The sequence below is a fragment of the Oncorhynchus nerka genome, linkage group LG25 (genome assembly GCF_034236695.1).
Source record: "Oncorhynchus nerka isolate Pitt River linkage group LG25, Oner_Uvic_2.0, whole genome shotgun sequence".
NCBI classification, from domain to species: Eukaryota; Metazoa; Chordata; class Actinopteri; order Salmoniformes; family Salmonidae; genus Oncorhynchus; species Oncorhynchus nerka.
In genome coordinates this window covers 35,506,708-35,532,296 of record NC_088420.1, presented here as the reverse complement: position 1 = coordinate 35,532,296, position 25,589 = coordinate 35,506,708, and the positions used below count along the sequence as shown (strand labels likewise).

The 25,589-nt window shown below is 47.1% G+C and overlaps 1 protein-coding gene across 1 annotated transcript in view; it reads right to left on the bottom strand.

The window, feature by feature from the left end:
• LOC115109435 (semaphorin-4B-like) overlaps window positions 1-25,589 on the bottom strand; it is a 95,616-nt gene that overhangs the window by 14,808 nt on the left and 55,219 nt on the right. The window contains exons 3-6 of the mRNA XM_029634322.2: window positions 14,034-14,194; window positions 13,668-13,730; window positions 12,991-13,089; window positions 26-137 (exon numbers count right to left, since the gene is read on the bottom strand). Of these exons, the coding sequence (XP_029490182.1) occupies window positions 26-137; window positions 12,991-13,089; window positions 13,668-13,730; window positions 14,034-14,194 (435 nt within the window). The remainder of the gene's footprint in view (window positions 1-25; window positions 138-12,990; window positions 13,090-13,667; window positions 13,731-14,033; window positions 14,195-25,589) is intronic.

Genomic DNA, 25,589 nt, shown 5'->3' with positions numbered 1-25,589 from the left:
TAAGTGACCCATATAGTGAACCTACCGGCCATGATGGCAGTGGACTTGTACTCAGGGTTGAAAGGGCAGCGGCTGCGTCCGTCCTCTGTCACTATCTCTCCAGTCTGGCTTCTCACCAGGGTGAAGTCAGCTGTGTTCTGGAGAGGACCCAGAGAGAAAGAGAGCCTTGAGGAGAAGTAGGGCTGTAATCTACACCGACAATTCCCACTGCCTGCTGGCCACTCTGTTCGCTACTACAGCGCTGTAGCACAAATTCTGGGGCGGGAACCACTGTGTGGTCACAGTCGGTCACTTTGGGGTGGGTCAAACCACAGGGTGTGGTTTGATATGGGTGTCTCGTGTGTGTTCGCAGGTGGGAGGAGTTAGCCAAATAATTTAGCCAATTAGCTTCAGCGGCTGGTGTGCAACCGTGGGGAAATTGGTTTGACTTTGGATAGCCTATCTCTGGGGCTGTTTAGGGACCGTAAATAAATTACAGAATGTAAATGGGACAGTATGTTCATGTTGCACAACTTTTAGTTGTCTCATTAAATGCTTTCAATATTTGTATATGAAATTGTATAGATGGTTTGAAGTTTTTAAGTAATTGACATTTGAAGCTATTGACCTTTTAAAATATTGTCCGATATACATTGTGCAAATTACTGATGGCCCCTAACCAGCCCCATAGGGATATCGAATGTCAAACCAAACTGACAATGGGCATTACAATCGGCTCGGGTGCAGCTGCGCTCTGAATGTATGATTATGTGGGTGCTGCCATCTGTGGGCAGGATTGAAATAAACCCAACCCAAACTGTTACGCTACCCTTCATTTTTTCCATTATCTTGCAAATCTGACTTTTGAATGAGACTGACTTTATGACCGAATTTATCCTATTTTCACATTGTAGTACATTTTAATAAATATTTGGACTCATATTTATGCCATATATTCCATTTTCAAATGAGAAATAGCTTTTTAGGGGCCGTCGCTGTTTAAGTAAATGTTATTATACAATTCCTTTTAAAAGCGATCTGGTGATGGGGAAGACGATGAGTGATGCTTCCAGAAGGAATGGACATAACGTTGTATACTGTACTTTATATCTCTCTGTGTGGGCTGAGACTCAATGGTTGTGATAAGAGAGACACTCGGGAATCCTGGTTCACAACCTAAAGTTCAGCCAAGATACTTCCCCTCCTCCCTTAATGTCCCCCCCCACATATTGAAGTAGAACTAAGGGGAAAGGAACACACATTTGAGATGTTCTTTGACTGTCAATATTTTTAAATGGAAATGTCATGTTATTCTGAATTGCCTCAGAGACTTGTCTGCTCCATCAGCAGAACACTTTTAAAGATGCACTTCCTCTCAAATCTGTGTGTTCCAAAACGTCTTCATACAACCCAGAGCCACACATGCTCACTAAACATCTGTAAGGGGTATAATTGGAATACACTGATTTCAAGTGAACAAAAATGCAGACTCCAGGGGGATAATCGCATGGAGAAGAAAATATGTACCTTGATTGACAGTGTTAAATACATGGCTAATTACACCTCTCTCCAACACACAGGCATGGTGGTTCTCTCTCCAACACACAGGCATGGTTGTTCTCTCTACAAACACACAGGCATGGTGGTTCTCTCTACAAACACACAGGCATGGTGGTTCTCCCTACAACACACAGGCATGGTGGTTCACTCTACAACACACAGGCATGGTGGTTCTCCCTACAACACACAGGCATGGTTGTTCTCTCTACAAACACACAGGCATGGTGGTTCTCTCTACATCACACAGGCATGGTGGTTCTCTCTACATCACACAGGCATGGTGGTTCTCTCTACAAACACACAGGCATGGTGGTTCTCTCTACATCACACAGGCATGGTGGTTCTCTCTACATCACACAGGCATGGTGGTTCTCTCTACAACACACAGGCATGGTGGTTCTCTCTACAAACACACAGGCATGGTGGTTCTCTCTACAAACACACAGGCATGGTGGTTCTCCCTACAACACACAGGCATGGTGGTTCTCTCTCCAACACACAGGCATGGTGGTTCTCTCTATAACACACAGGCATGGTGGTTCTCTCTACAACACACAGGCATGATGGTTCTCTCTACATCACACAGGCATGGTGGTTCTCTCTACAGCACACAGGCATGGTGGTTCACTCTACAACACACAGGCATGGTGGTTCTCTCTACAACACACAGGCATGGTGGTTCTCTCTACAACACACAGGCATGGTGGTTCTCTCTACAACACACAGGCATGGTTGTTCTCTCTACAAACACACAGGCATGGTGGTTCTCTCTACATCACACAGGCATGGTGGTTCTCTCTACAACACACAGGCATGGTGGTTCTCTCTATAACACACAGGCATGGTGGTTCTCTCTACAACACACAGGCATGATGGTTCTCTCTACATCACACAGGCATGGTGGTTCTCTCTACAGCACACAGGCATGGTGGTTCACTCTACAACACACAGGCATGGTGGTTCTCTCTACAACACACAGGCATGGTGGTTCTCTGTACAACACACAGGCATGGTGGTTCTCTACAACACACAGGAATGGTGGTTCTCTCTACAGCACACAGGCATGGTGGTTCTCTCTACAGCACACAGGCATGGTGGTTCTCTCTACAGCACACAGGCATGGTGGTTCTCTCTACAGCACACAGGCATGGTGGTTCTCTCTACAACACACAGCCATGGTGGTTCTCTCTACAGCACACAGGCATGGTGGTTCTCTCTATAGCACACAGCCATGGTGGTTCTCTCTACAGCACACATTCATGGTGGTTCTCTCTACAACACACAGGCATGGTGGTTCTCTCTACAAACACACAGGCATGGTGGTTCTCTCTACAAACACACAGGCATGGTGGTTCTCCCTACAACACACAGGCATGGTGGTTCTCTCTACAACACACAGGCATGGTGGTTCTCTCTACAAACACACAGGCATGGTGGTTCTCCCTACAACACACAGGCATGGTGGTTCTCTCTACATCACACAGGCATGGTGGTTCTCTCTACAACACACAGGCATGGTGGTTCTCCCTACAACACACAGGCATGGTGGTTCTCTCCAACACACAGGCATGGTTGTTCTCTCTACAAACACACAGGCATGGTGGTTCTCTCTACATCACACAGGCATGGTGGTTCTCTCTACAACACACAGGCATGGTGGTTCTCTCTACAACACACAGGCATGGTGGTTCTCTCTATAACACACAGGCATGGTGGTTCTCTCTACAACACACAGGCATGGTGGTTCTCTCTACAACACACAGGCATGATGGTTCTCTCTACATCACACAGGCATGGTGGTTCTCTCTACAGCACACAGGCATGGTGGTTCACTCTACAACACACAGGCATGGTGGTTCTCTCTACAACACACAGGCATGGTGGTTCTCTCTACAACACACAGGCATGGTGGTTCTCTCTACAACACACAGGCATGGTTGTTCTCTCTACAAACACACAGGCATGGTGGTTCTCTCTACATCACACAGGCATGGTGGTTCTCTCTACAACACACAGGCATGGTGGTTCTCTCTACAACACACAGGCATGGTGGTTCTCTCTATAACACACAGGCATGGTGGTTCTCTCTACAACACACAGGCATGATGGTTCTCTCTACATCACACAGGCATGGTGGTTCTCTCTACAGCACACAGGCATGGTGGTTCACTCTACAACACACAGGCATGGTGGTTCTCTCTACAACACACAGGCATGGTGGTTCTCTCTACAACACACAGGCATGGTGGTTCTCTCTACAACACACAGGCATGGTGGTTCTCTACAACACACAGGAATGGTGGTTCTCTCTACAGCACACAGGCATGGTGGTTCTCTCTACAGCACACAGGCATGGTGGTTCTCTCTACAGCACACAGGCATGGTGGTTCTCTCTACAACACACAGGCATGGTGGTTCTCTCTACAACACACAGGCATGGTGGTTCTCTACAACACACAGGAATGGTGGTTCTCTCTACAGCACACAGGCATGGTGGTTCTCTCTACAGCACACAGGCATGGTGGTTCTCTCTACAGCACACAGGCATGGTGGTTCTCTCTACAGCACACAGGCATGGTGGTTCTCTCTACAACACACAGCCATGGTGGTTCTCTCTACAGCACACAGGCATGGTGGTTCTCTCTATAGCACACAGCCATGGTGGTTCTCTCTACAGCACACATTCATGGTGGTTCTCTCTACAGCACACATTCATGGTGGTTCTCTCTATAGCACACATTCATGGTGGTTCTCTCTATAGCACACAGGCATGGTGGTTCTCTCTACATCACACAGGCATGTTGGTTTTCTCTACAACACACAGGCATGGTGGTTCTGCCTAAATCACACAGGCATGGTGGTTCTCTCTACAACACACAGGCATGGTGATTATGTCTACAGCACACAGGCATGGTGGTTCTCTCTACAGCACACATTCATGGTGGTTCTCTCTACAACACACAGGCATGGTGGTTATTTCTACAGCACACAGGCATGGTGGTTCTCTCTATAGCACACAGCCATGATGGTTCTCTCTACAGCACACAGGCATGGTGGTTCTCTCTATAGCACACAGCCATGGTGGTTCTCTCTATAGCACACAGCCATGGTGGTTCTCTCTATAGCACACAGCCATGGTGGTTCTCTCTACAGCACACAGCCATGGTGGTTCTCTCTACAGCACACATTCATGGTGGTTCTCTCTACAACACACAGGCATGGTGGTACGCTCTACATCACACAGGCATGGTGGTTCTCTCTACAACACACAGGCATGGTGGTACGCTCTACATCACACAGGCATGGTGGTTCTCTCTACAACACACAGGCATGGTGGTTCTCTCTACAACACACAGCCATGGTGGTTCTCTCTACAGCACACAGGCATGGTGGTTCTCTCTATAGCACACAGCCATGGTGGTTCTCTACTTCACACAGGCATGGTGGTACGCTCTACAACACACAGGCATGGTGGTTCTCTCTACAACACACAGGCATGGTGGTTCTCTACATCACACAGCCATGGTGGTTCTCTCTACAACACACAGGCATGGTGGTACGCTCTACAACACACAGGCATGGTGGTTCTCTACTTCACACAGGCATGGTGGTTCTCTCTACAACACACAGGCATGGTGGTTCTCTACATCACACAGCCATGGTGGTTCTCTCTACAACACACAGGCATGGTGGTACGCTCTACATCACACAGGCATGGTGGTTCTCTCTACAACACACAGGCATGGTGGTTCTCTCTACAACACACAGGCATGGTGGTTCTCTACATCACACAGGCATGGTGGTTCTCTCTACAACACAGAGGCATGGTGGTACGCTCTACATCACACAGGCATGGTGGTTCTCTCTACAACACACAGCCATGGTGGTTCTCTCTACAACACACAGCCATGGTGGTTCTCTCTATAGCACACAGCCATGGTGGTTCTCTCTATAGCACACAGCCATGGTGGTTCTCTACTTCACACAGGCATGGTGGTACGCTCTACAACACACAGGCATGGTGGTTCTCTACTTCACACAGGCATGGTGGTTCTCTCTACAACACACAGGCATGGTGGTACGCTCTACATCACACAGGCATGGTGGTTCTCTCTACAACACACAGGCATGGTGGTTCTCTCTACAACACACAGCCATGGTGGTTCTCTCTACAGCACACAGGCATGGTGGTTCTCTCTACAACACACAGCCATGGTGGTTCTCTACTTCACACAGGCATGGTGGTGCGCTCTACATCACACAGGCATGGTGGTTCTCTCTACTTCACACAGGCATGGTGGTTCTCTCTACAACACACAGGCATGGTGGTTCTCTACATCACACAGGCATGGTGGTTCTCTCTACAACACACAGGCATGGTGGTTCTCTACATCACACAGGCATGGTGGTTCTCTCTACAACACAGAGGCATGGTGGTTCTCTCTATAGCACACAGCCATGGTGGTTCTCTCTACAGCACACAGCCATGGTGGTTCCCTCTATAGCACACAGCCATGGTGGTTCTCTCTACAACACACAGCCATGGTGGTTCTCTCTACAGCACACAGGCATGGTGGTTCTCTCTACAACACACAGCCATGGTGGTTCTCTCTACTTCACACAGGCATGGTGGTTCTCTCTACAACACACAGGCATGGTGGTTCTCTACAACACACAGGCATGGTGGTTCTCTCTACAACACACAGGCATGGTGGTTCTCTACTTCACACAGGCATGGTGGTTCTCTCTACAACACACAGGCATGGTGGTTCTCTACATCACACAGCCATGGTGGTTCTCTCTACAACACACAGGCATGGTGGTACGCTCTACATCACACAGGCATGGTGGTTCTCTCTACAACACACAGGCATGGTGGTTCTCTACATCACACAGCCATGGTGGTTCTCTCTACAACCCACAGGCATGGTGGTTCTCTCTACAACACACAGGCATGGTGGTTCTCTACATCACACAGCCATGGTGGTTCTCTCTACAACACACAGGCATGGTGGTACATTCTACAACACACAGGCATGGTGGTTCTCTCTACAACACACAGGCATCGTGGTTCTCTACATCACACAGCCATGGTGGTTCTCTCTACAACACACAGGCATGGTGGTACGCTCTACAACACACAGGCATGGTGGTTCTCTCTACAACACACAGGCATGGTGGTTCTCTACATCACACAGCCATGGTGGTTCTCTCTACAACACACAGGCATGGTGGTACGCTCTACATCACACAGGCATGGTGGTTCTCTCTACAACACACAGGCATGGTGGTACGCTCTACATCACACAGGCATGGTGGTTCTCTCTACAACACACAGGCATGGTGGTTCTCTACATCACACAGGCATGGTGATTCTCTCTACATCACACAGGCATGGTGGTACATTCTACAACACACAGCCATGGTGGTTCTCTCTACAACACACAGCCATGGTGGTTCTCTCTACAACACACAGCCATGGTGGTTCTCTCTACAGCACACAGGCATGGTGGTTCTCTCTACAACACACAGCCATGGTGGTTCTCTACTTCACACAGGCATGGTGGTTCTCTCTACAACACACAGGCATGGTGGTTCTCTACTTCACACAGGCATGGTGGTTCTCTCTACAACACACAGGCATGGTGGTTCATGGTGGTTCTCTCTACAACACACAGGCATGGTGGTTCTCTCTACAACACACAGCCATGGTGGTTCTCTCTACAGCACACAGGCATGGTGGTTCTCTCTACAACACACAGCCATGGTGGTTCTCTCTACATCACACAGGCATGGTGGTTCTCTACATCACACAGGCATGGTGGTTCTCTCTACTTCACACAGGCATGGTGGTTCTCTCTACAACACACAGGCATGGTGGTTCTCTACATCACACAGGCATGGTGGTTCTCTCTACAACACACAGGCATGGTGGTTCTCTACATCACACAGGCATGGTGGTTCTCTCTACAACACAGAGGCATGGTGGTTCTCTCTATAGCACACAGCCATGGTGGTTCTCTCTACAGCACACAGCCATGGTGGTTCCCTCTATAGCACACAGCCATGGTGGTTCTCTCTACAACACACAGCCATGGTGGTTCTCTCTACAGCACACAGGCATGGTGGTTCTCTCTACAACACACAGCCATGGTGGTTCTCTCTACTTCACACAGGCATGGTGGTACGCTCTACAACACACAGGCATGGTGGTTCTCTACTTCACACAGGCATGGTGGTTCTCTCTACAACACACAGGCATGGTGGTTCTCTACTTCACACAGGCATGGTGGTTCTCTCTACAACACACAGGCATGGTGGTTCTCTACATCACACAGCCATGGTGGTTCTCTCTACAACACACAGGCATGGTGGTGGTTCTCTACATCACACAGGCATGGTGGTTCTCTCTACAACACACAGGCATGGTGGTTCTCTACATCACACAGCCATGGTGGTTCTCTCTACAACCCACAGGCATGGTGGTTCTCTCTACAACACACAGGCATGGTGGTTCTCTACATCACACAGCCATGGTGGTTCTCTCTACAACACACAGGCATGGTGGTACATTCTACAACACACAGGCATGGTGGTTCTCTCTACAACACACAGGCATCGTGGTTCTCTACATCACACAGCCATGGTGGTTCTCTCTACAACACACAGGCATGGTGGTACGCTCTACAACACACAGGCATGGTGGTTCTCTCTACAACACACAGGCATGGTGGTTCTCTACATCACACAGCCATGGTGGTTCTCTCTACAACACACAGGCATGGTGGTACGCTCTACATCACACAGGCATGGTGGTTCTCTCTACAACACACAGGCATGGTGGTACGCTCTACATCACACAGGCATGGTGGTTCTCTCTACAACACACAGGCATGGTGGTTCTCTACATCACACAGGCATGGTGATTCTCTCTACATCACACAGGCATGGTGGTACATTCTACAACACACAGCCATGGTGGTTCTCTCTATAGCACACAGCCATGGTGGTTCTCTCTACAGCACACAGCCATGGTGGTTCTCTCTACAGCACACAGGCATGGTGGTTCTCTCTACAACACACAGCCATGGTGGTTCTCTACTTCACACAGGCATGGTGGTTCTCTCTACAACACACAGGCATCGTGGTTCTCTACATCACACAGCCATGGTGGTTCTCTCTACAACACACAGGCATGGTGGTACGCTCTACAACACACAGGCATGGTGGTTCTCTCTACAACACACAGGCATGGTGGTTCTCTACATCACACAGCCATGGTGGTTCTCTCTACAACACACAGGCATGGTGGTACGCTCTACATCACACAGGCATGGTGGTTCTCTCTACAACACACAGGCATGGTGGTACGCTCTACATCACACAGGCATGGTGGTTCTCTCTACAACACACAGGCATGGTGGTTCTCTACATCACACAGGCATGGTGATTCTCTCTACAACACACAGGCATGGTGGTACGCTCTACATCACACAGGCATGGTGGTTCTCTCTACAACACACAGGCATGGTGGTTCTCTCTACAACACACAGCCATGGTGGTTCTCTCTACAGCACACAGGCATGGTGGTTCTCTCTACAACACACAGCCATGGTGGTTCTCTACTTCACACAGGCATGGTGGTGCGCTCTACATCACACAGGCATGGTGGTTCTCTCTACTTCACACAGGCATGGTGGTTCTCTCTACAACACACAGGCATGGTGGTTCTCTACATCACACAGGCATGGTGGTTCTCTCTACAACACACAGGCATGGTGGTTCTCTACATCACACAGGCATGGTGGTTCTCTCTACTTCACACAGGCATGGTGGTTCTCTCTACAACACACAGGCATGGTGGTTCTCTACATCACACAGGCATGGTGGTTCTCTCTACAACACAGAGGCATGGTGGTACGCTCTACATCACACAGGCATGGTGGTTCTCTACATCACACAGCCATGGTGGTTCTCTCTACAACACACAGGCATGGTGGTTCTCTCTACAACACACAGGCATGGTGGTTCTCTCTACAACACACAGGCATGGTGGTTCTCTACATCACACAGCATGGTGGTTCTCTCTACAACACACAGGCATGGTGGTTCTCTCTACAACACACAGGCATGGTGGTTCTCTCTACAACACACAGGCATGGTGGTTCTCTACATCACACAGGCATGGTGGTTCTCTCTACAACACACAGGCATGGTGGTTCTCTACATCACACAGGCATGGTGGTTCTCTCTACTTCACACAGGCATGGTGGTTCTCTCTACAACACACAGGCATGGTGGTTCTCTCTACAACACACAGGCATGGTGGTTCTCTACATCACACAGGCATGGTGGTTCTCTCTACATCACACACAGGCATGGTGGTACATTCTACAACACACAGGCATGGTGGTTCTCTCTATCACACAGCCATGGTGGTTCTCTCTACAGCACACAGCCATGGTGGTTCTCTCTATAGCACACAGCCATGGTGGTTCTCTCTACAACACACAGGCATGGTGGTTCTCTCTATAGCACACAGCCATGGTGGTTCTCTCTACATCACACAGGCATGGTGGTACATTCTACAACACACAGCCATGGTGGTTCTCTCTATAGCACACAGCCATGGTGGTTCTCTCTATAGCACACAGCCATGGTGGTTCTCTACATCACACAGGCATGGTGGTTCTCTCTACAACACACAGGCATGGTGGTTCTCTACATCACACAGGCATGGTGGTTCTCTCTACTTCACACAGGCATGGTGGTTCTCTCTACAACACACAGGCATGGTGGTTCTCTACATCACACAGGCATGGTGGTTCTCTCTACAACACAGAGGCATGGTGGTACGCTCTACATCACACAGGCATGGTGGTTCTCTACATCACACAGCCATGGTGGTTCTCTCTACAACACACAGGCATGGTGGTACATTCTACAACACACAGGCATGGTGGTTCTCTCTACAACACACAGGCATCGTGGTTCTCTACATCACACAGCCATGGTGGTTCTCTCTACAACACACAGGCATGGTGGTACGCTCTACAACACACAGGCATGGTGGTTCTCTCTACAACACACAGGCATGGTGGTTCTCTACATCACACAGCCATGGTGGTTCTCTCTACAACACACAGGCATGGTGGTACGCTCTACATCACACAGGCATGGTGGTTCTCTCTACAACACACAGGCATGGTGGTACGCTCTACATCACACAGGCATGGTGGTTCTCTCTACAACACACAGGCATGGTGGTTCTCTACATCACACAGGCATGGTGATTCTCTCTACATCACACAGGCATGGTGGTACATTCTACAACACACAGCCATGGTGGTTCTCTCTATAGCACACAGCCATGGTGGTTCTCTCTACAGCACACAGCCATGGTGGTTCTCTCTATAGCACACAGCCATGGTGGTTCTCTCTACAACACACAGGCATGGTGGTTCTCTCTATAGCACACAGCCATGGTGGTTCTCTCTACATCACACAGGCATGGTGGTACATTCTACAACACACAGCCATGGTGGTTCTCTCTATAGCACACAGCCATGGTGGTTCTCTCTATAGCACACAGCCATGGTGGTTCTCTCTACAACACACAGCCATGGTGGTTGTCTCTATAGCACACAGCCACGGTGGTTCTCTCTATAGCACACAGCCATGGTGGTTCTCTCTACAACACACAGCCATGGTGGTTCTCTCTATAGCACACAGCCATGGTGGTTCTCTCTACAACACACAGGCATGGTGGTTCTCTCTACAACACACAGCCATGGTGGTTCTCTCTACAACACACAGCCATGGTGGTTCTCTCTATAGCACACAGCCATGGTGGTTCTCTCTACAACACACAGCCATGGTGGTTCTCTCTATAGCACACAGGCATGGTGGTTCTCTCTACAACACACAGCCATGGTGGTTCTCTCTACAACACACAGCCATGGTGGTTCTCTCTACAACACACATCCATGGTGGTTCTCTCTATAGCACACAGTCATGGTGGTTCTCTCTATAGCACACAGTCATGGTGGTTCTCTCTATAGCACACATGCATGGTGGTTCTCTCTATAGCACACAGTCATGGTGGTTCTCTCTACATCACACAGTCATGGTGGTACGCTCTACATCACACAGGCATGGTGGTTCTCTCAACAACACACAGGCATGGTGGTTCTCTCTACAACACACAGGCATGGTGGTTCTCTCTACATCACACAGGCATGGTGGTACGCTCTACATCACACAGGCATGGTGGTACGCTCTACAACACACGGGCATGGTGGTTCTCTCAACAACACACAGGCATGGTGGTTCTCTCAACAACACACAGGCATGGTGGTTCTCTCTTCAACACATAGGCATGGTGGTTCTCTCAACAACACACAGGCATGGTGGTTCTCTCAACAACACACAGGCATGGTGGTTCTCTCTACATCACACAGGCATGGTGGTTCTCTCTACAACACATAGGCATGGTGGTTCTCTCAACAACACACAGGCATGGTGGTTCTCTCTACATCACACAGGCATGGTGGTTCTCTCTACAACACATAGGCATGGTGGTTCTCTCAACAACACACAGGCATGGTGGTTCTCTCAACAATACACAGGCATGGTGGTTCTCTCAACAACACACAGGCATGGTGGTTCTCTCAACAACACACAGGCATGGTGGTTCTCTCTATAGCACACAGGCATGCTGGTTCTCTCTACAACACACAGGCATGGTGGTTCCCTCTACAACACACAGCCATGGTGGTTCTCTCTACAGCACACAGGCATGGTGGTTCTCTCTACAGCACACAGGCATGGTGGTTCTCTCTACAACACACAGGCATGGTGGTTCTCTACATCACACAGGCATGTTGGTTCTCTACTTCACACAGGCATGGTGGTTCTCTACTTCACACAGTCATGGTGGTTCTCCCTAAAGCACACAGGCATGGTGGTTCTCTTCTTCACACAGGCATGGTGGTTCTCTCTACAACACACAGGCATGGTGATTATTTCTACAGCACACAGGCATGGTGGTTCTCTCTACATCACACAGGCATGGTGGTTCTCTCTTCAACACACAGGCTTGGTGGTTCTCCCTAAAGCACACAGGCATGGTGGTTCTCCCTAAAGCACACAGGCATGGTGGTTCTCTCTACATCACACAGGCATGGTGGTTCTCTCTTCAACACACAGGCATGGTGGTTCTCTCTTCAACACACAGGCATGGTGGTTCTCTACATCACACAGGCATGTTGGTTCTCTACTTCACACAGGCATGGTGGTTCTCTACTTCACACAGTCATGGTGGTTCTCCCTAAAGCACACAGGCATGGTGGTTCTCTTCTTCACACAGGCATGGTGGTTCTCTATACATCACACAGGCCTTGAGGAATTGTATGCTGTATGCTACAGCTGAGTAAAACATTTAACACTTACTATGTATGCACAGATTGGGCTGAAGGCGTACGTTCCACACACATATAGATGGGTACTGTTCACACGCAGTAAAATCTTGATGTAATTGAAGCAATCCGTCTGCATTAAAGGCACAGGAGAGGAGAGAGCATCGTTAATATGATTCATATGTTCCCACAAACTATTCTGGAGGGAGAGTTACTCAGGTTGAATGGAGTAGCTCGTTAGGCGACCCTCCAAGCATATTCCCACATTACTTGGCCGGAATGAATTGCTTTCAAATAGCCTGGGAGGGCTGTTGGCAGCAGTGGGACAAACATCGGAGTAACTGTCTCACATAGAAAACAGATTAGAGTGTCTTCATCAAGATCCTGGTCTATGAGCCTCTGTACCACAACCAACCAATCAATAAACCATAAATGAATCATACAATATGGCCTTCTGATAATATACTTCCCACAGAATTGAGGTTTCACCACAATCACAGGGGATTGGTTAGATGGTAGACAATTTATCTGGCTGTAACAAAATCTCTCAGGCCTCCACTGCTGAATGGATATGTACTTAAATTAGAGCTTCCACTGCCTCTGACTAAGTTCATTTTCAGTACTATAGCAAAAAAAAAACAAGCCTAAGGACTGGAATGGAAGTGTAAATATTGTCACTAGAGTTCCAGACATGTTGCGCAGTGTACTCACCTGTAGGTCTTTGCCTTTGAAACTGCACTCGTCTCTCTTCATTTTCGGGGTACTCCATGTAAGCTACAGGAGAGGAGAGTACAGGTGTCAGGCACATTACTAAGACACATCATAGAGCTGTAAAGAAAGTAGCTACCGAGCACTGTCAAAAAGAGCAGTGTCCACAAGATGTCATTCACCATATAAGTTATATAATTCACACACACACACACACACACACACACACACACACACACACACACACACACACACACACACCCCAGTACTGTGATGATGTGTATCTGAGAGCAGAGAGGGTATTACATACCACCTCTAAAAATACAAATGTTTCAATATTCACACACAGACACACTCGTGCCCACTTACATTGCGTTGTAGTTTGACTCTGCTGATATCAGAGAGGTTGAGGGCGAAGAGCTCCTCTCGTGCTCCAACATAGAGCATGTTATCTTCCTTACTGAGGAGCAGAGACGTGTAATTGAAGACTCCATCCACAGAGAATCTCTTGGCTGATCTCTCCTTTGCATCTGGGGAGAGAGGAAAAACAGAAAGAGGAGTAGAAATATTAACCTTACTGCAGTGGGCTAAATCAGGGTCAAATAATGTTTCTTGGTAAGTCTTAAACAAACCTGCTATGAAACTCAAGTATACACCTCACACACATGGGGTTGGTTTAAAAAAAGAAGACACCTGTACCATGTCAGATATAAATGCATTCAATGTTGGGTTTGCATACCAATATTACACTTTATAGACATCACAGAAGACTGAAATAACACTAAAACGTTTGACATAGAAACATCAGATTTTCTGCACTAAAAAAAATAGTTTATTCATTATGAAATTATGAAAAATATTAATAACATTCCATTCATGAGGCCACTAGAGGGCAATTTGGTCATTTGACTGCAGGAAAGGACTACTGAACAGAATGTATTACTGCAATATGAGCCTGCAAAGAGCATTCAAAGAGCCTTCTGGGCAAGAATGGGCAAGAATTAAACATCAAAACTGCAGTGTGTGTGTGTGTGTGTGTGTGTGTGTGTGTGTGTGTGTGTGTGTGTGTGTGTGTGTGTGGTCACATAACATCATGAGCAGGATAAAGACAGATGTTGTGTCTTAACCAGAGACACCAGCACACCATGTCATTACTGACGGTGTTCCTTCAGGCTGTATATCTGTTCCCATGACAACAACACTGTCTGGCCTAGCAGGCTGTCTCTCTCCATCGCTACAGGGGAGCTACAATAGAGATGGACAGAGCCTGGCCTCCTGTATGCGTGTGTGTGTGTGTTCAGTTAACAGTATACATTAGCAGCCTCCAGTCTTATCACCCACTCTCATCACCTCTGGAGTGGGCTGCAGAGAAAGAGAGTGAGAGCCGGCACCCAATCTGTCTCTCACCATCCTGACACCCCTTGAAAAGCCCTCACTCTGTCTGCAGCCTGTAGCCACGTGTCTTATCATTGACTCTCTCTCTAAGCCTTCAGCGTTGCTGTCAAAGCTTCACAATCAGCGCACTGTTGCAGAGTGGAAGTCTTTAGAGCTGGCCACGGTCAAACACTTTGTCTTTATGCAAGTCCATCATTAGCAACATGGAGAACATTCTGTCATGCAAACAACGCCTACTAAGTGATTCTCAGAGGACATTACTGCCTTATGGATTATACTACATACGTCTAGGTAGTGTGTAGTTACCTCCCGGCCTGCTAACCCCACCACAGACGACAGAAGGTGTATAGAGAGGGTTCGCTTCCCCAGGGGAAACTACAGGCTAATAGCAGTGCATCAACGCCGCAACAGGAGGCTTTTTTTTTACCACAAAATCATGCTGCAAAACAACAGCATCCTCTCTAGTCTACATAGCAAAAACCCAAGCCCACCAGGACTGCTCCCTCCCTGTCTGTGATTACAGGATGTAGTATGATTGGCTCTCTATGCTAGTGCCATTTACCCTCTCTCCTTCCTTCTCGCCTCTCCTCCATCTTCCCTCTCTCACCTCATTTCCTCTCCTCTCTTCTCTCTCCCTTTCGCTCCTCTCCTCCCTTAGAAATGTAACAGTGATTTACCCATGCTAAGACAAAGGCTGGAGCTTGAACCAAAACAAGGGGATAGAGGGATTCTACACAGTTGGAGTTTCATATTCATATTCTCTGAGCACTGCTGAGGGAGGCACAATGAGGTGTCCAGTGTCCAGGGCACAGCTGGGAGCTGAGGGGGGTCTATAACAGGCGGCAACGGTGAGAGACATTTCTGGAGAGATTCATTTGAAAAATTAGAAGCTCAAACTGTTTGGGCATAGACCTGGAAAGTATGACAGAACTTTGCAAGCTATCTCTGCAGTATATTGCAACTCCTCCCCCTTTGTGTGCTAGTGTTATTTATTCGAGGTACTCCTCGCTCTTTGTTTGGGTTTCAACCCTGTGTTTTTGTTATGTGTTTGTTTGGTCTTCGTCCTCGTGCCTTATGGCACGCCATAATTTGGGCATCATTTTAAAAACTATTACGCATTCCTGCGCCTGTCTCCCGAATCTCTTCATGCCAACGTGACAACAAGAATATGTGTGTCCAGAATACAATTATTTCCATGCATCAGATGGCTTGCATTGATTAATTATTCATGGAGCATACTAAGATAATTGCTCATAAATCCAAGATAATAATCTGGACTGATCCAAGAAAATGACCCTATAAAATGTATCAACGATTTGAGCAATTCAACGCATTTCCAGGAAATGGTAACATATGGAGTGTGAGGCTTTTGGCAGAAGAGGTGCAGCTGCAAGGAGGGCTATAAAAAAACTCAAGTGAGTAAATATATTGGATAAAGATATAAAAGAAGATATAATAAATATTGACAGTCTGTCTGCCTGAATGTATTGTTGCTGCTGTTAAGGATTTTGTTTAAAGGTGCTATTACAATGGCATAATTTAGGAGATAAATACAACATGATTGCTGATCTCAAACGGACAAAATATGATTTGGAAATAAAATACAATTTCTAGCCCTGGGACAACAAACCCCAATAGTGAACTGGAAAAACTGTGGGTCAGTGTCTGTCTGTCGACTATCTCCCCCAGTCACCATACAGACAGACAGTCACCACAGTCTCTTTCAGACAGACTACAATCTATTGTTGTTAGAGAGTCTGAGGTTGACTCCCGGGGGCCATCCCATGACAACGCAGGCAGCCATGGAAACGCTGTGCTGTAGTCTACTCTGGGAAGAGAAGAGGTCTGGCCTGTTTAGTGTTTAGAGGAAGCAGAAGCATTCAAGAGCTGCTAGTGTCTTCTGGAGCTTGGGAGACAGGGGGATGTCTGCCGGAGCTAAAGAAGGTGAGGGTGTTGGGGAGGGCAGGTAAGTGGGCACAGTGTAACAAATGAATAGTCACAACAAACTATATCACAACTAGCATGCCCTCACCTTGTTGAGCACACTCCCCCTCTCCCTACCCTGCATGGCCTGTGCCCCCGGCAAACCAGAGCTCCACAGTACTTTTATCAAAGGGACATCTCATTATTGAGTCCCACAATGTCAATGACGAACAGGGGAAATCAAGCTAATAGAGGCTGGGTTCAAATAGCAATACACTTACGTTGGAGAGGAGACATGGCTGTCTGGGCTAACAACCTAGCACGTGTGCAAAGGGAACTGCGTTGACAGGTGTTGTTCAAATGACCACAACACTGTTTTCTGCTATCACTGCGGGGTTTGTCACTGTTTTGAACATTCATTTGGATAGTCTCAGTCCAAGTACAACATTGGTGCATATCACAGTTCCCAGTCTCCGTTTCACAGACAGGCTCAGAGTTCATTCAACACAGTCCTATTTAACTTGCTGGCTCTGACTGAAAGACACAGCCTCCACCTGACACAGCTGCCAGTCACACCTTTCTCTTCCTGTGTGCCAGCTCTCTCACCGTATCGCTATACCCAGGCCCCCGTCCGTCCGTCCTTCCATCCATCCCACACCCTCAGAGAGAGCAGCTTTGTGTGACTGGGAGCACTTCCTGTGTGACCCCACAACCAAACACACAGACAGACACACCACACATACACACCAGTGCTCCTTCAGCAGGACACACAATAAGATGCAGTTAGGGGGAATGGCTCAACCACGGGCAGCTCTAAGCAATATGAGATCTTTACAATCATTATGTAATTAAATGTCATTTTTGCAAATTACACTGCTAAATGGATTGTAATATCCACTCTGCCTTGTTCACTAATCCATTTAGGGGCAAATTAGCGATGTGGGATTTTTGGGAACCCTAGTCTACATTTTGTTGCCATGGATTTCCCAACGGCTCTGAGTTCCAACAGCACAAAGTTAATTATGAGCACAGAACATCCCGTCTAAAAGGCAAATCTCAACTAGCCTGTACCCCTGCACACTGACTCGGTGCCGGTGCCCCCTGTATTTAGCCTCGTTATTCTTATTTGTGTTACTTTGTATTATTACTTTTTATTTTTGTCTACTTGGTAAATATTTTCTTCTTCTTCTTCTGCACTGTTGGTTAAGGGCTTGTAAGTAAGCATTTCACGGTAAAGTCTACAGTCGTGGCCAAAGGTTTTGAGACTGACAAAAATATTAATTTGCACAAAGTTTGCTGCTTCATCGTCTTTAGATATTTTTGTCAGATGTTACTATGGAATACTGAAGTATAATTACAAGCATTTCATAAGTGTCAAAGGCTTTTATTGACAATTACATGAAGTTGATGCAAAGAGTCAATATTTGCAGTGTTGACCCTTCTTGTTCAAGACCTCTGCAATACGCCCTGGCATGCTGTCAATGAACTTCTGGGCCACATGGCAGCCCATTCTTGCATAATCAATGCTTGGAGTTTGTCAGAATTTGTGGGGTTTTGTTTGTCCACCCGCCTCTTGAGGATTGACCACAAGTTCTCAATGGGATTAAGGTCTGGGGAGTTTCCTGGCCATGGACCCAAAATATTGATGTTTTGTTCTCCGAGCCACTTAGTTATCACTTTTGCCTTATGGCAAGATGCTCTATCATGCTGGAAAAGGCATTGTTCGTCACCAAACTGTTCCTGGATGGTTGGGAGAAGTTGCTCTCGGGGGATGTGTTGGTACCATTCTTTATTCATGGCGGTGTTCTTAGGCAAAATTGTGAGTGAGCTCACACCCTTGGCTGAGAAGCAACCCCACACATGAATGGTCTCAGGATGCTTTACTGTTGGCATGACACAGGACTGATGGTAGCACTCACCTTGTCTTCTCTGGACAAGCTTTTATCCGGATGCCCCAAACAATCGGAAAGGGGATTCATCAGAGAAAATGACTTTGCCCCAGTCCTCAGCAGTCCAATCCCTGTACCTTTTGCAGAATATCAGTCTGTCCTTGATGTCTCCATCCTCTTCATGGTAATGATACTGAGCCACGTAGCCACGTCATTTCCGGTCACAACTTGCAGGCTTGTTTTCGAGTTGCTGTGCGTTTTGTTGCCAACCTATTTTGCTACCTGACAACTTTACGGTTTTCACTTTTTAATTACCGTTCATATATTTATTTATTTTTACCTCAACTTTTTCACTCCGGACGCTTTATCTGGACACGATTCGTCAGGACCTCCAACAGCCGAAGCTAAGTAGTAACATTAACATGATGCCTTCTAATTGCAGCCGCTGTACTCGCCTTACGGCGAGGATAGCTGTGCTGCAAGCCCAGCTTCAGACGCAATCGTTAGGCAAGGGTAATTTCAGTGTAGGAAAGGATGAAACAGCGTCTGTGCCACCAGTAAGTATAGATAGTAGTATAAATCCCCTGGCACAGTCCCCGCAGCCGGACAACTTTCTCACGGTTTCTGGAAGGAACTGCTGTAGGAACGCTCAACCGGTGTCGCTCATTCAGCCAACAGAAACTTTCAACCGGTTTTCCCCATTAAGCAGCGGGTCGGAGTCAGAGGCCGATTCTTCTCTGGTCTCTACTCCTCCCGTTACGGGGTCTGAGACGCCGAAGCTTCCCACCATTAGCCCTGACAAATTGAAAACTCTAGTCATTGGCGACTCCATTACCCGCAGTATTAGACTTAAAGCGAATCATCCAGCGATCATACACTGTTTACCCGGGGGCAGGGCTACCGACGTTAAGGCTAATCTGAAGATGGTGCTGGCTAAAGCTAAAACTGGCGAGTGTAGAGAGTATAGAGATATTGTTATCCACGTCGGCACCAACGATGTTAGGATGAAACAGTCAGAGATCACCAAGCGCAACATAGCTTCTGCGTGCATATCAGCTAGAAAGATTGTCGGCATCGAGTAATTGTCTCTGGCCCCCTCCCAGTTAGGGGGAGTGATGAGCTCTACAGCAGAGTCTCACAACTCAATCGCTGGTTGAAAACTGTTTTCTGCCCCTCCCAAAAGATAGAATTTGTAGATAATTGGCCCTCTTTCTGGGACTCACCCATAAACAGGACCAAGCCTGACCTGCTGAGGAGTGACGGACTCCATCCTAGCTGGAGGGGTGCTCTCATCTTATCTACCAACATAGACAGGGCTCTAACTCCTCTAGCTCCACAATGAAATAGGGTGCAGGCCCGGCAGCAGGCTGTTAGCCAGCACCCTATTTCAGTCTGCCACTAGCACAGTCAGTGTAGTCACCTCAGCTATCACCATTGAGACCGTGTCTGTGCCTCGACCTAGGTTGGGCAAAACTAAACATGGCGGTGTTCGCCTTAGCAATCTCACTAGGATAAAGACCACCTCCATTCCTGTCATTACTGAAAGAGATCATGATACCTCACATCTCAAAATAGGGCTACTTAATGTTAGATCCCTTACTTCAAAGGCAATTATAGTCAATGAACTAATCACTGATCATAATCTTGATGTGATTGGCCTGACTGAAACATGGCTTAAGCCTGATGAATTTACTGTTTTAAATGAGGCCTCACCTCCTGGCTACACTAGTGACCATATCCCCCGTGCATCCCGCAAAGGCGGAGGTGTTGCTAACATTTACGATAGCAAATTTCAATTTCCCCCCCAAAAAATGACGTTTTCGTCTTTTGAGCTTCTAGTCATGAAATCTATGCAGCCTACTCAATCACTTTTTATAGCTACTGTTTACAGGCCTCCTGGGCCATATACAGCGTTTCTCACGGAGTTCCCTGAATTCCTATCGGACCTTGTAGTCATAGCAGATAATATTCTAATCTTTGGTGTTTTTAATATTCACATGGAAAAGTCCACAGACCCACTCCAAAAGGCTTTCGGAGCCATCATCGACTCAGTGGGGTTTGTCCAACATGTCTCTGGACCCACTCACTGTCACAGTCATACGCTGGACCTAGTTTTGTCCCATGGAATAAATGTTGTGGATCTTAATGTTTTTCCTCATAATCCTGGACTATCGGACCACCATTTTATTACGTTTGCAATTGCAACAAATAATCTGCTCAGACCCCAACCAAGGAACATCAAAAATCGTGCTATAAATTCACAGACAACACAAAGATTCCTTGATGCCCTTCCAGACTCCCTCTGCCTACCCAAGGACGCCATAGGACAAAAATCAGTTAACCACCTAACTGAGGATCTCAATTTAACCTTGCGCAATACCCTAGATGCAGTTGCACCCCTAAAAACTAAAAAAAATTAACTAGCTCCCTAGAAACTAGCTCCCTGGTACACAGAAAATACCCGAGCTCTGAAGCAAGCTTCCAGAAAATTGGAACGGAAATGGCGCCACACCAAACTGGAAGTCTTCCGACTAGCTTGGAAGGACGGTACCGTGCAGTACCGAAGAGCCCTTACTGCTGCTCGATCATCCTATTTTTCTAACTTAATTGAGGAAAATAAGAACAATCCGAAATTCCTTTTTGATACTGTCGCAAAGCTAACTAAAAAGCAGCATTCCCCAAGAGAGGATGACTTTCACTTTAGTAGTGATAAATTCATGAACTTCTTTGAGGAAAAGATTATGATTATTAGAAAGCAAATTACGGACTCCTCTTTAAACCTGCGTATTCCTCCAAACCTCAGTTGTCCTGAGTCTGCACAACTCTGCCAGGACCTAGGATCAAGAGAGACACTCAAGTCTTTTAGTACTATATCTCTTGACACAATGATGAAAATAATCATGGCCTCTAAACCTTCAAGCTGCATACTGGACCCTATTCCAACTAAACTACTGAAAGAGCTGCTTCCTGTGCTTGGCCCTCCTATGTTGAACATAATAAACGGCTCTCTATCCACTGGATGTGTACCAAACTCACTAAAAGTGGCAGTAATAAAGCCTCTCTTGAAAAAGCCAAACCTTGACCCAGAAAATATAAATAACTATCGGCCTATATCGAATCTTCCATTCCTCTCAAAACTTTTAGAGAAGGCTGTTGCGCAGCAACTCACTGCCTTCCTGAAGACAAACAATGTATACGAAATGCTTCAGTCTGGTTTTAGACCCCATCATAGCACTGAGACGGCACTTGTGAAGGTGGTAAATTACATTTTAATGGCATCGGACTGAGGCTCTGCATCTGTCCTCGTGCTCCTAGACCTTAGTGCTGCTTTTGATACCATCGATCACCACATTCTTTTGGAGAGATTGGAAACCCAAATTGGTCTACACGGACATGTTCTGGCCTGGTTTAGATCTTATCTGTCTGAAAGATATCAGTTTGTCTCTGTGAATGGTTTATCCTCTGACAAATCAACTGTAAATTTCGGTGTTCCTCAAGGTTCCGTTTTAGGACCACTATTGTTTTCACTATATATTTTACCTCTTGGGGATGTTATTCGAAAACATAATGTAAACTTTCACTACTATGCGGATGACACACAGCTGTACATTTCAATGAAACATGGTGAAGCCCCAAAATTGCCCTCGCTAGAAGCATGTGTTTCAGACATAAGGAAGTGGATGGCTGCAAACTTTCTACTATTAAACTCGGACAAAACAGAGATGCTTGTTCTAGGTCCCAAGAAACAAAGAGATCTTCTGTTGAATCTGACAATTAATCTTAATGGTTGTACAGTCGTCTCAAATAAAACTGTGAAGGACCTCGGCGTTACTCTGGACCCTGATCTCTCTTTTGAAGAACATATCAAGACCATTTCGAGGACAGCTTTTTTCCATCTACGTAACATTGCAAAAATCAGAAACTTTCTGTCCAAAAATGATGCAGAAAAATTAATCCATGCTTTTGTCACTTCTAGGTTAGACTACTGCAATGCTCTATTTTCCGGCTACCCGGATAAAGCACTAAATAAACTTCAGTTAGTGCTAAATACGGCTGCTAGAATCCTGACTAGAACCAAAAAATTTGATCATATTACTCCAGTGCTAGCCTCTCTACACTGGCTTCCTGTCAAGGCAAGGGCTGATTTCAAGGTTTTACTGCTAACCTACAAAGCATTACATGGGCTTGCTCCTACCTATCTCTCTGATTTGGTCCTGCCGTACATACCTACACGTACGCTACGATCACAAGACGCAGGCCTCCTAATTGTCCCTAGAATTTCTAAGCAAACAGCTGGAGGCAGGGCTTTCTCCTATAGAGCTCCATTTTTATGGAACGGTCTGCCTACCCATGTCAGAGACGCAAACTCGGTCTCAACCTTTAAGTCTTTACTGAAGACTCATCTCTTCAGTGGGTCATATGATTGAGTGTAGTCTGGCCCAGGAGTGGGAAGGTGAACGGAAAGGCTCTGGAGCAACGAACCGCCCTTGCTGTCTCTGCCTGGCCGGTTCCCCTCTTTCCACTGGGATTCTCTGCCTCTAACCCTATTACAGGGGCTGAGTCACTGGCTTACTGGGGCTCTCTCATGCCGTCCCTGGAGGGGGTGCGTCACCTGAGTGGGTTGATTCACTGTTGTGGTCATCCTGTCTGGGTTGGCGCCCCCCCCTTGGGTTGTACCGTGGCGGAGATCTTTGTGGGCTATACTCAGCCTCGTCTCAGGATGGTAAGTTGGTGGTTGAATATATCCCTCTTGTGGTGTGGGGGCTGTGCTTTGGCAAAGTGGGTGGGGTTATATCCTTCCTGTTTGGCCCTGTCCGGGGGTGTCCTCGGATGGGGCCACAGTGTCTCCTGACCCCTCCTGTCTCAGCCTCCAGTATTTATGCTGCAGTAGTTTATGTGTCGGGGGGCTGGGGTCAGTTTGTTATATCTGGAGTACTTCTCCTGTCCTATTCGGTGTTCTGTGTGAATCTAAGTGTGTGTTCTCTAATTCTCTCCTTCTCTCTTTCTTTCTCTCTCTCGGAGGACCTGAGCCCTAGGACCATGCCCCAGGACTACCTGACATGATGACTCCTTGCTGTCCCCAGTCCACCTGGCCATGCTGCTGTTCCAGTTTCAACTGACCTGAGCCCTAGGACCATGCCCCAGGACTACCTGACATGATGACTCCTTGCTGTCCCCAGTCCACCTGGCCATGCTGCTGCTCCAGTTTCAACTTCCACCTGACTGTGCTGCTGCTCCAGTTTCAACTGTTCTGCCTTATTATTATTCGACCATGCTGGTCATTTATGAACATTTGAACATCTTGGCCATGTTCTGTTATAATCTCCACCCGGCACAGCCAGAAGAGGACTGGCCACCCCACATAGCCTGGTTCCTCTCTAGGTTTCTTCCTAGGTTTTGGCCTTTCTAGGGAGTTTTTCCTAGCCACCATGCTTCTACACCTGCATTGCTTGCTGTTTGGGGTTTTAGGCTGGGTTTCTGTACAGCACTTTGAGATATCAGCTGATGTACGAAGGGCTATATAAATACATTTGATTTGATTTTGATTTTATGTTTTTCATGGAGTGATGTGGCTTCTTTGTTGCCCTTCTTGACAACAGGCCATCCTCCAAAAGTCTTCGCCTCACTGTGTGTGCAGATGCACTCACACCTGCCTGCTGCCATTCCTGAGCAAGCTCTGTACTGGTGGTGCCCTGATCCCACAGTGGAATCAACTTTAGGATATGGTCCTGGTGCTTGCTGGACTTTCTTGGGTGCCCTGAAGCCTTCTTCACAACAGTTGAACCGCTCTCCTTGAAGATCCGATAAATGGTTGATTTCGGTGCCATCTTACTGGCAGCAATATCCTTGCCTGTGAAGCCCTTTTTGTGCAAAGCAATGATGACGGCACGTGTTTCCTTGCAGGTAACTATGGTTGACAGGGGAAGAACAATGATTCCAAGCACCACCCTCCTTTAGGAGCTTCCAGTTTGTTATTCGAACTCAATCAGCATGACAGAGTGATCTCCAGCCTTGTCCTCGTCAACACTCACACAACAGACTGGAAGCTTCAAAAGTAGGGTGGTGCTTGGAATCATTGTTCTTCCCCTGTCAACCATAGTTACTAGCAAAGAAACACGTGCCGTCTTATTATTGCTGCCAGTAAGATTGCACCGAAATCAACCATTTATCGGATCATCAAGAACTTCAAGGAGAGCGGTTCAACTGTTGTGAAGAAGGCTTCAGGGCACCCAAGTCCAGCAAGCCCCAGGACCTCTTGCATGGCAAGAGGGACTTTGCAATGAATTGCAATTCATCTGATCACTCTTCATAACACTCTGGAGTATATGCAAATTGCCATCATACAAACTGAGGCAGTAGACTTTGTGAAAATTAATATTTGTGTCATTGTCAAAACTTTTGGCCACGACTGTATACTTGTTGTATTCGGCACATGTGGCAAACAAAGTTTGATTTGATTTTGATTTGATTTGAAATGTGGAGTAATCTGTCGTTCAGTCAGGGAGATCCAAGTGCTTCATTTTGTAGGGCATTCATCTACAGTAGCACCCTGATTCACTAAATGGCCTCTCCTTTGAAGGGGTGTTGGCTTTCACATTTGTGGGTTGAGGAGTTTAAAGTATGCATTCCCCATTAGAGACAAATGTTGTTATTGTTTACTTCAATGATGCAGAACTAGCTGGAAACAGTGATGGCCACTGGAAGAGCCAACAACACC